The sequence below is a fragment of the Stenella coeruleoalba genome (genome assembly GCF_951394435.1).
Source record: "Stenella coeruleoalba genome assembly, chromosome: 12".
In the NCBI taxonomy this organism is placed as follows: Eukaryota; Metazoa; Chordata; class Mammalia; order Artiodactyla; family Delphinidae; genus Stenella; species Stenella coeruleoalba.
In genome coordinates this window covers 8,409,280-8,421,281 of record NC_137158.1, presented here as the reverse complement: position 1 = coordinate 8,421,281, position 12,002 = coordinate 8,409,280, and the positions used below count along the sequence as shown (strand labels likewise).

The 12,002-nt window shown below is 38.2% G+C and overlaps 1 protein-coding gene across 1 annotated transcript in view; it reads right to left on the bottom strand.

Moving 5' to 3' along the window:
* Nucleotides 1-12,002, bottom strand: part of COL19A1 (collagen type XIX alpha 1 chain) — a 363,495-nt gene that overhangs the window by 298,744 nt on the left and 52,749 nt on the right. Inside the window, exons 5-7 of the mRNA XM_079939273.1 lie at nucleotides 9,852-9,975; nucleotides 7,298-7,573; nucleotides 3,096-3,176 (exon numbers count right to left, since the gene is read on the bottom strand). Coding sequence (XP_079795399.1) covers nucleotides 3,096-3,176; nucleotides 7,298-7,573; nucleotides 9,852-9,975 — 481 coding nt within the window. The remainder of the gene's footprint in view (nucleotides 1-3,095; nucleotides 3,177-7,297; nucleotides 7,574-9,851; nucleotides 9,976-12,002) is intronic.

Below are 12,002 nucleotides of genomic sequence, written 5' to 3'. Positions count from 1 at the left end.
TGGTTACAAAGCAATGAACTTTTTTTCTGTCAAAAAATAAATCCAGATGGCCATCTGAAGAAGATAAATGCATCCTTTCCTCTCAATATCATTTACCAGAGTCCTTACCACGGTTTGTAACTCTGAATTTGCAGTTTCATGAATTTGCAATTTCATATCTCTGAATTTGCATTTTAGGGGGAAGTGTTCACACGTTACTTTATATACTACAAATTATATATGCCTGGAAAAATACTGTCAGGATACAAAATTAAAATATTGTCTGTGGTTATTTATTGTGATGAGATCATGGTTGATATTTATTTTCTTCTATGAAGTTGGCTGTATTTTCCAAATTTTATATAGTAAACATACATAACTTTTCAAACAAAATAATATTTTGAAAAAGTGTGTAGCATTCTAATGCTTGTGAGCACAGTAAACACGGTAAGAAAAATAGCTCCCAGAAAAACTGGGACTAGTTTCCTGTCTTTACCACTAGTTCTATCACACTTACTCTCTGCAGATTTAATGATTAGCTGTTTAGTTATCATCATAAGTTTCCAAGTCCACAAGTCTAAAAATTACATTAGAATGAAACACACAAGATTATCACCAAAATGATCCATTTATGTCCTATGATTTGATATGATTTTCCAGCCAGTTCCTGCCCCGTGCCCCATGGGTTCAGTTAAATAATCAAGACCTATTCCGAGCTCACAGTTTTGCTCTGGATAACTGATTCACTACTTTAAGACTTTAAAAGCATGTCTCAGGCTTCACTATAAAACTGCCCACACTTTCCAAAAAGTGGCTACAGAGAACATAAGATGTACAAGTAAGGATCCCCTGCTTCATAATACCTCTGGTTTTGATATGACACATATTTAGTTAATAAACCCTCAAAATCTTAATCATCTTTCTCCTTTATTTTCAACAAGTGTTGCTGCTTTTCTCCTCTCTTCCTCTTTATTCTTCATTCTCTGTGTCTAGGTCTGTAGTCATGAAATCTGACTGCTTCAGAAAGAGAAACCCTAATTAATAGCAGCAAAGAAGTATATTTATAGATTATCCTGAATAAATTTCACTTTTGAAATATGCTATAAAATATTATTAACAGAAAGGATGTCTGATTTGAAATTACAGGACAAAATCAGATTTTTAAGCAAGTACATTAAAATTTGCTGAGTTCAAATATTTTTCAAAAAATATAGTTGATGCCAAAATTACAACAGATGCACTTAAGTATCTTTTATATAACTATTTACCTTCCAAAATATATATTTCCATTAAATGTAAATATAGCACCTATCCATTTCCTGTTAACGATTAACAGAATGGTGATGTCCGCCCCAAATACTTATCAGCAGGAAAATAAGCAGTCTTTTGTTATTTTTTTCCAAGGTTGGAGATGATTTCCTACCTTATTTTTCTACTCTTTAAAACCAAATCTTTTTCAAGCACGATTTAAAATTTTTTTTCATGATGTGTGGGGTCATGTCACCGCTTTTGATTATCGAGCCACTCCATCGAATCCATCACCTATTTCCTTAAACAGTTTTCTCATAATTCAAGCTGGAGTGACTATTGGTCAAGAGTGTAATATTTAGGTACCTCAAAACATCATGTTGTTACTTTTCAATCAGGGAAAATTCGTATTTTAAAAGCTCTCACATAAAAGAAGCATAATGAATTAAAGAAAAACTTCTGGAGAATTCACATCTTCAAGATTTAAATGTGTGCCTCCAGGAAGTCTAGGTATTTCAAGTCTGTAGATTGGCATTCTAAATTACCTTTTCAGATATTTATAGAAAGATATCTGGCTGGCTTTCCTTGCAATGAGAGCCATAAGCTGGGTTGGAGATATGGTTTATAAAACCAAGTTACATTAGCAAAACATATAATTTTTACAGACTTAGCTATGCTTTGAGTCAGTTGATCACATTATTATTCTACTACCCAAAGTGAGTGATAGAAGTTAAAAATACTTTTGAACTACTAAACTATGGATAAATATTCTTACAATTTTCAATGGTAAGTTTAGAACTTCTGGGAAATCTGACCCAAAGAATAACATTTTCACCTTTTACTTTTCATATGTTCTTTCTGTAAGACTTTTCAGAATTAATGCCTTTCAAACACCAGTCAACAAGTCAAGAAACAATGTTTTGACACCTTTTACAAACAAAGCACTAATCATAAAAGAAGGGTACAAAAGTGCAACTCCCCTCAATGAGTTTCAAAGGTAGTTGAATAAATTAAAAGCAAATACAACTATATCTAATAATATAAGACACACACATGACCATTGCAATAAGAGATGCAGAAAGTACTGAATTTAGTGGGGGTTTTTTAATGGAAGGTTGGTACAGAAAGTAATAGTTGTAGAGTTAGGTTGAGAATATTAAGAGTGAGAGACTAAGAAACTGAATTTCTAATTTGTTGCAAACAGGGAGTAACCAAAGGCTTTGAGGGTGAGATGAGCAGAGGACCGGAATGTGCCTTATTCACGTCAGCCAGCCTTGTTGCTTAGCACAATATCTAGAAGATCAGTGTTTCTGAATAACAGATGTTTAGTGGAAGAAGGTAAATGAACCTACAAAGCAGTGATGCAGAGACTTATTCTGGCTATGTGGGGACAGGGAAGAGGATGACACAATAATGCGACGATCCAAGCACGAGGTAAAGGTGGACCATGGCGCTAACAGGAGAGGGGAAGATGCAGGTGAAAAGTCTCTCACAAAGGAAAACTGGCCAGGAAGGGTGACGGCTAGGAGGGGGAAGTGAGTGAGAATAACGTACAATCACAGACGTTAAAACCCCTGTAACTGGAAAATGCTGATGCTACCGTCAGAGCGTGGTTTAGTGAGAAAGGCATAAGTTCTCTTTTACTCATGTGGAGTCCAAAGTGAGGCCATATCTTTCCTGAAGTTCAAGATGAAGCACTGGGATTAAAATTGTGACAAGAGACGGTGGGACAGCCCCATGAGGGGTCTCTTGCTTGGAACTGTTTCCTCTCCTGGCTTCAAGAGAAGACGTTCAGTGCTGCCCTACACGACTCTACAGCCCAGGCAACTGGCCTTCTACAGTCTTCACACCCCAGAAACTGAGCTTACCTTAGGGGCTGATATCTCACAACACGTTTCTTGAGCTACGAAGTTCGAGTTACAGTAGATTTGAAGTTGGTGAATTTCAACCTATTAAAAAATTAGTAATAAGATATATCATTAGTATTTTTCTTTTTGAAAATCACATTTAGGCATTTGGGAACGATGGTAATTTAACTTGAAAGAAAAAAAAGAAGCTAATATTTATACAAATAGATCACTGGCAGATATTTTGATTTTTGTTTAATTTAGGATTCATGATTTTATGGACCCTTTGAGAAACAGAAATGGATTCGGCTGTTGAGATAAATCTATATGTAAAGGAAATCAAGTAATAGAGCAATTGCAGATCTTTGCTCCTTGTTTCAAACCATCAAAAAGAAGTATTTAATTAAAGAGAGGTAATGCACTACGATAAGAAGAAAAAAAAGGTATTTAGTTTTTATCTACTTTTCATGGATACTGTCTAATACCTAAGGATTTTATGTTACATGGCATCCTCTTGAGCATGACTCACAGTATTTTTACAAAAATAATTGATTCTTCTATTTGCTCAGCAAATCCACATTTGTTGGCATTCGGACATGAAATTAAAAGTAGTTTCAGGAAAGTACAATCATGTCTTCAAGTGCAAGATCAAACAACCACATCAGAGAAAGTAAATGGTACAGACTATTGACAAAATTTCAATATGACAGATGCACAGAGAGGCTGCTTCAAACTAGTTTGTGGTTGTAAATTTAATAATTTAATTAATAATCTTATGATGATTTGACATATAACATAGGTCAGGAACAACCTCTTTCCTTCCCCTTCTCCCCGCCTTTCTCTCTCTTTCTCTCTCTCTCCTCTTTCCCCATCTTTCTCTGTCTCCTAGTGTAACAGAGCTAGGTTATGTATTTCTTTGAGGTCAGTAAGTACTTTCTATAGTAAGACCCAACTATAATAATATAATAATCCTATGGTAATAGAAAGCAGATATCTGAGGTTAGCTCTGAATCTCTAACCCAACACCAACAAAGCAAGAAAGGAGGGGAAAAGCTGTAACTATTACTCTACACTGAGATGAACAAAATCAATTCAGCTCACAGAAAGCATTAAGAATTCCAGACATCTTTTGGATTCATGAACAGCCTAAGATTTGCAGCCAATGCAAAATTCTGAGATGAAATGAAACTTAATGATTTCTCTTCTATAACTTTTTGCAAGGTTACTGAAGTAAACTTTTATTTATAAAGTTTAAATGCACTGTCTTACGTAGTCTAATGAAACACCAGGCAGTAACATACCCATTATGTAGAATGAAGAATGTAGAGACTCCAATTAATTAATATTCTCCTTAACTAAAACTAATTTATCATCAACACTGTTATCTAAATAGTCAATAAATACTGAAATTCTATTATGTATCATCCACTGTGCTAGGGCCTTCATATGAATTATTTTACTTAACTGAAGATAGATGATCAATTTTTCATGGATTAGAACCTAATAAAGTACCCATGACACTGAAACTACAGCCAGCCTAGTTTAATTATGCTTTTTTAATTCATTAGTTGCTTTAGAATCCTTCACTGACATAGTGCTTTAGAATGAGAATGCACTGACCCTGTCACACAGAATTTTTTTGTTAAAAAAAAAATTCTTTTATCAGTTTTGTCACCTATTTCTCTGCACGAAAGCACACGGGTAGTATATGTAAAATAAAACCTAATCATTAGAAGGTTTTTTTGATAACTTACGTTCTGAATAAACAAAACATTTTCATGTTACAACAGATCTTATAAATCACAGAGCTTGTATGGAGATAATAAAAATATTAGTTTACTTAGAGTTTTAGTAGGACCAAGAATCTTTAAAAAATAAAATATGTATTTTATTTGTTTGTTTAACTTAAACAGTGACTCCTCTAAAGCTCCATCATCGTGACATGGCTTTAATATTATTTCTTAAGTGAACTAAGGTTCCACATTAAACCATGAAAGTGTGGTAAGACTATAATTTTCCCATTGTGCTTTTCATCAGGACTCACAGTGATATTCTTCAGCCTCGGGTTGTTCCCTTGAGTAAAAAGTTAATTAGACACAGGACACAACACTCAACCTTGAGACGGGAGCTTGGAGTCAGGACCCCACTCTTGGAATAACTTGCCCCTCTCTCATTGTCATCTCTCCCTCAAAGGTTATGAATTTATCTTAATCCTCATGTGCTTTGGTTCTTGCCATTCCCCACTTTGCCCTCGCTAGTCCTGCAGGAGATCAGATTCCAGTCAACAGCAGGGCTCCAGCGAGGGCTACCGCCACCCCTACTCCTGTTACTAGAATCCCCTGAAGATCACTTCCCATCTACTTACACTCCACCCATGGAAGTCACACGTCTGAGGTGTAGCTGCTGGACTCCACTTCCTCCCTTGACTCTGGAGAGACCTTTCTGAAAGGTCTGTCTAGGACTATTGTCACTACAATTAATACTGTGATTATTATTGGCAGCCACCATTTACTGACACATACTGATCCATCTTTCTGACACAGACTGAGCCTTTAAGATCTTTGAGAGAGGAGCAGATTTTGCTGTTGTTTTCTGCTCTTTTATGCCAGGTTGAACGGCATGTCTGGCCCTAAATAAATAAATGAATACACAGAAAACTGACCACATACTATGCACTATGGCACATACGCCATGCAATTATAACTATCGAGTCTACCAATATTATTTTATAATTTAGGATACCGAGACTCAGATAAATTAAGAGTGAGCAAGATAAATTAGCAGATCATAAGAATTAAGTGGATGAGCTAGGATTTACAATCACATCTGTCTGATCCCCAAGCAAGCTCACTCTCCCTGATGCCATGATGTCTTATGTCCAGAACTGGCTTCTCCTGCTCTGGGGTATCTTGATAATCATCACTGAACCCTCGTTATGACACTCTCACTGATTTGTTCATTGTGTCTAAGAGAAGACAGTTTAAAAATAATATTTTATTGGAGATATATATATATATATATATATATACACACACACACATATATATAATATCTATCTATCTATCTATCCATCTGTCATCTGTCTCTGATGCCTTCCACAGGGGCCTTTAGAAATAATATGCTGGCCAAACATGTATGTGCACAGAACCGTACTTTTGAAACAAAATTGAACTGTTAAGGGCTTTGCATTAACAATTCCTATTGGTGTCCTGCATTCAGATTATTTTTATGGGTTTTCCCATCATTCCACCCATAAGAAAATGTGAAGTCATCAAATTTAGATATATCCCCCTTTTTAAAGATTATAGGCCTTTGGGAAATTAATAATAAATCTGTACCATGTGAGCATCAAATATAATTTTTAAAGAAACTTTTCATCTGAAAGGGTTTTACTAGACAATTGTTCTCATCCAATGACCTACTGTTGTGTTTCAGTCCAACAGAACTCTAAAGAAACATTATAAGCTAATGAAAAATAGTCTGCAGTACAAACATTTGTGATTCTGAGGATGAATAAATAGCCTATTGTTCTTGAATGAAAACACCAGAACCATTTAACTTAAATTTCATCTTTTTCCAGTCCTTTCTATTCAAGACATAGGAACTTAGACCAAGCTTACTTTTGTATAATATTTTCAATTTTTACTAACATTTAATTTTAATAACCTTATTTTTTAAGGCATAACCTAGTTCTTTTAAATTCACAGGCTAGAGAAAAATGGGTGAAAATAGATAGAAAATAATATATGTAAAAATATAGTTGGAGAGCTTCCCTGGTGGCGCAGTGGTTGAGAGTTCTCCTGCCGATTCAGGGGACATGGGTTCGCAACCCGGTCCAGGAAGATCCCACATGTCGCGGAGCGGCTGGGCCCGTGAGCCATGGCCGCCGAGCCTGCATGTACAGAGCCTGTGCTCCGCAACGGGAGAGGCCAAAACAGTGAGAGGCCCGCGTATCTCTCTCTCTCTCACACACACACACACACACACACACACACACACATGCGCACGTGCGCGCGCGCGCGCGCACACACACACACACTATATATTTTTATATATATATATATATATATATAGTTGGAAATACATAGCTATGCTTCACACATCTGATGGCAAATTAATTTAAACAGTGTTGAGAAGGGAATATATTATACAGTTATTAAAGGAAAAAGGTTTTAATAAGATATTTTATTTTAATTTATGAATGTTACTAGTTAACAACTCACGTCCACAGGCCTGCCATCTGAAGCTCGGGTTGCAATAACAGTCCTTCCGTGGAAGTCCACAGTGCCCTTTCCATCAATATGCCGGCTTGCAACTAAGTTACAGTCCGTATAGACCGAAATGGCCCGGGATTGTATACTGAAGCCAAGTTTATGCCACTGACGATCAAACAAAGGACGGAGTTCTCGATTTTTAAAAACGTAGTTCAACACATCTCCCTCCACAGCTTGGAACATAAATTCCACCATCTTCTTTCCACCATCAACTACTATAGAAACCTGCAAAAATGCAAATGATCTTTAAATGTTTGAAATTCAGTTTTAAAAATTATTAAAGCACACAAATCAAAACTCAAGGTGCTAGCTACCATAGGACCCAGCAATCCTACTACAGGGCATATACCCTGAGAAAAGCATAATTCAAAAAGATACATGCACCACAATGTTCACTGCAGCACTATTTACAATAGCCAGGACATGGAAGCGACCTAAGTGCCCATCGACAGATGAATGGATAAAGAAGATGTGGTACATATATGCAATGGAATATTACTCATCCATAAAAAGGAACAAAATTGGGTCATTCGTAGTGATGTGGATGAACCTAAAGTCTGTCATACAGAGTGAAGTAAATCAGAAAGAGAAAAACAAATATCGAATATTAACGCATATATATGGACTCTAGAAAAATGGTACAGATGATCCTATTTGCAGGGCAGGAAAGGAGACGCAGACGTAGAGAAAGAACTTGTGGACACACAGGGGAAGTGGAGTGTGGGACGAATTGAGAGAGTAACATTGACATATATACACTACCATGTGTAAAATAGATAGCTGGTGGGAAGCAGGTGCATAGCACAGGGAGCTCAGCTCGGTGCTTTGTGACCACCTAGACGGATGGGATAGGGAGGGTGGGAGGGAGGCTCAAGAGGGAGGAGATATGGGGATAGATGTATACGAATAGCTGATTCACTTTGTTGTACAGCAGAAACTAACACAACACTGTAAAGCAATTATACTCCAATAAAAAAGTTAAATAATTGAAAATAAACTCAAGCTGCATGTTAGTAGAACTGAGGTACTCAGTAAAATATTTTAGATGATACTTGTGTCCGTTGGATTTGTTAACATATAAGAACAGCAGGGCTTCCCTGGTGGCGCAGTGGTTGAGAGTCCGCCTGCTGATGCAGGGGACACGGGTTCGTGCCCCAGTCTGGGAAGATCCCACATGCCACGGAGTGGTTGGGCCCATGAGCCATGGCCGTAGAGCCTGTGCATCCGGAGCCTGTGCTCCACAATGGGAGAGGCCACAACAGTGAGAGGCCCGCGTACCGCAAAAAAAAAAGAACAGCAAACAACCGCTACAAAAATGGTTTAAATATGGGATATCTGATGAATGTAATATGCTCCTTTCTTGAGAGGACATCTAGGAGTGTGTGTGTGCGCGTATGTGTATGTGCGTATGTGTGTGTGTGTGTGTTTATCTATGTATATATATAATTCTGTATGAGTGATTCAAGAATTAAATGTTACTAATTTAAAAACAATAAGAAATAATCACTACTCTTAGCATGGAAACTGAGATCAACTTCTTTAACCTTTGATGCTTTGCATGGTGCAAAGAAAATACATTTTCATAGAGAACATGTTCTTTCTGTTCAAGTCATATTTCCTTCTTAATACTGTGACTATATAATAACATATTAAAAGACCAGTGAAATGAAAGACATTTCAATGGATATGTACGGAAATAAACACAGATGGATGGTGCCCATAAGTAATTGTGATGTTTACCTCCCCTCCCTGGAGCACCTGCGTCCCCTCCTTTCTGCCCAAATGCCACATCTCCCACAAGTACTCCTAGACCCCTGCTCTTCTCATGTTCCATCTGGGGGAGCCGTCCTTTCCATGCTCGCACAGTCCCCACCCAACTCCGAGCTGCCCTCGGCCACCTCACTTGTCACCTTGTGGTCATGCTCCAATAGGCTGTTCTCATACATGGCATCCCCAGACCTATGTGCTCCCTGAGAAAAGGAATCACGCTTTGCCAGTCTCTTATCTTTGTCACTAACTAGCATCTAGCATGTGTTCAATTATTTTTATTGATGGAATCAATATTTGTATCTCATCTCTTAATTTACTAAGGATTTTCAGAGGAAACAACGAACAGCTTTAAAATGATGTATAATATCAGAAATAATAGGAAATGAAGAAGTCGTCAGTGAGTGGTCTTGGTGTCAATGAAGCAGTTGTAAAGGAAGGGTAGTTAGAGTGTCTTCAGACAAAAATATGAATCTAGTAGAAAAAAACAAACAGAAAAACAAAACAAAAACAGAAAACAAACTAATCTTGCCTCACCCACCAGGCTCTCCCATTACAAATCTCAGCAAGATCCTTCTAACTCTGAGAATACTTGCATTTCCCTGTGGGTGATTCCACTAAAAGACAGAATAGTCATGCATGAGGTCTGCTCCCAAATTTATGCCCACAGATCCAAGATTCACCTGGCTTAATCCCACCAGAGGCCACAGATCAGTACATCTCTCTGGTTCCTTACCTGTGGCATATTCTGCTGGTTTAAAACCTGCCACAGAAACCACCGTTCCTTTTTGGTGCTTCTTCGTACCCGAAACACGGCTGCTATGGCGAACTCCTCAGGAAGGCCTTTGGGAAACACCTTACTGTGGGAGAAAAACAAAGAACCATCGTGGGAAAACTGAAGGCAAGGACACAAAATCTCGGTATGAAGGTCTCTGCAACACAACATCTTAGTCACATTTTCTCAATGAATTTAGAATTCATTATGCATGTTTACAGCATTCTACCAAATGCATACATGGACACATCCACGTCTACTTTTACCTATGGAATTTGTATCCTTGTTCTTTCCCTTTTAAAAAATTTCCCGGGAAGTTGCTGTTAAAGCTTGAGGTGTGTAAAAGCGAGTGACTAGACTATAGTACTATGGGGCAATATTCATTTACTGAACAAGATGTTCCAACAGAATCTCAGAATTCACTGCAGTCTGGCACACGGTAGAGATTTATAAAGGAAATAAATAGTACCCCTGGGCTTTATCGGTAGACAGAAGTACAGAGCATTTCAAAGAACACTGCTAGCAATTAAATGTATACTTCCAAAGAACTTCTGTCATATTAAACCCTTGCAAAATGAACTCCTAATTCTGATTTCCTAGTAGGTATCAATTTAGAACTGAAACGAAATATAATAAAGACATTTTAGCTTATTTTTTATTCTTACAGAAAATAAGTAAGTTATTTCTAGGCAGCAGAGAGAAGCCTAAAGACAGTCCAAATATGCTTCTGTCTCAACCTTGTTTCAAAATCCTGGTCTCACTGGATCCATGAAGAAACTTAGGGAGAAAAATTCACCATGAACATAAATCATATTTAGACTTTCATTGGAAAACATGGAGAGATACATTCCTCCAAGTTGACTTTTAAAGTTATCTGCATTGTATGTAAAAACTGCAAGGCAGGAATCTTGCTTTTCTTTTAAAAAGTCATGAGGAGTAGTAGGTAAGAATTCTCTTAAGGACTAACATAGCCAGAACTTGTTTATATAAATAAAACATCATACATTGAGATGGTTAACTACTCACTGGGAATATCACACCAAGGTCCACTGAAACTGACAACCAAACTCATGGAGAATTCTGAAACTTTGGTTTTACACTTTGTGTTAGAGAAAAAGTCACAAGTGGTAGGGAAATCAGGAACAAAAAAAAAAAAAGCTATGCTGGCCTAAAGTTCTTAGTTGGTTAAACTCACGCGCGTGCACACGCACGCACACACACACACACTCACTTACGTATATACTGTATAAATGTAGGTATATGTACATAAGCATACCTCAGGGATATTGCAGGTTTGGGGCCAGCTCACTGGAATAAAGTTAATATCACAATAAAGTGAGTCACGGGCTTCCCTGGTGACGCAGTGGTTGGGAGTCCGCCTGCCGATTCAAGGGACACGCGTTCGTGCCCCGGTCCGGGAAGATCCCACTATGCCGCGGAGCGGCTGGGCCCGTGAACCATGGCCGCTGAGCCTGCGCGTCCGGAGCCTATGCTCCGCAACGGGAGAGGCCACCACAGTGAGAGGCCCGCGTACAGCAAAAAAAAAGAGTGAGTCACACGAATTTTTTGGTTTTCCCGTGTGTGTAAAAGTTGTGTTTACACTATGCTGTACTCTATTCCATGTGCAACAGCATTATATCTAAAAACGTACATACCTTAATTTTTAAAATGCTTTACTGCTAACAAGAAATATGCTAACCATCATCTGACAACCCAGGGTTGCCACAAACCTTCAATTTGTAAAAAATCCAGTATCTATGAAGTGCAATAAAGTGAAACACAATGAAAGGAGGTCTGCCTCTAAATATATATAAACTCTAGTTTTACCTTCTTCAGTAACCTGCTTACCCCCAGTCCGGAGGCTTTCTGGCTCTCAGCTCTTGTCTGGCTGGATGAAGAAAGAGGAGGCAACCTGGGGCCTCATTTTCATCACACACACACACACACACACACACACACACACCCACACACACACACACACACCCTCTCCAGCCTCCACAGAGGCTGGCTGGTGCCTCCCCGGGATGAGCCTCTCCCGTGCCCGGGGAGGTAGCCCACCCCACGTGCCAGCAGCACCCCGCCCTGCGGTTCCGAGGTTCTAACTTCCTCCTT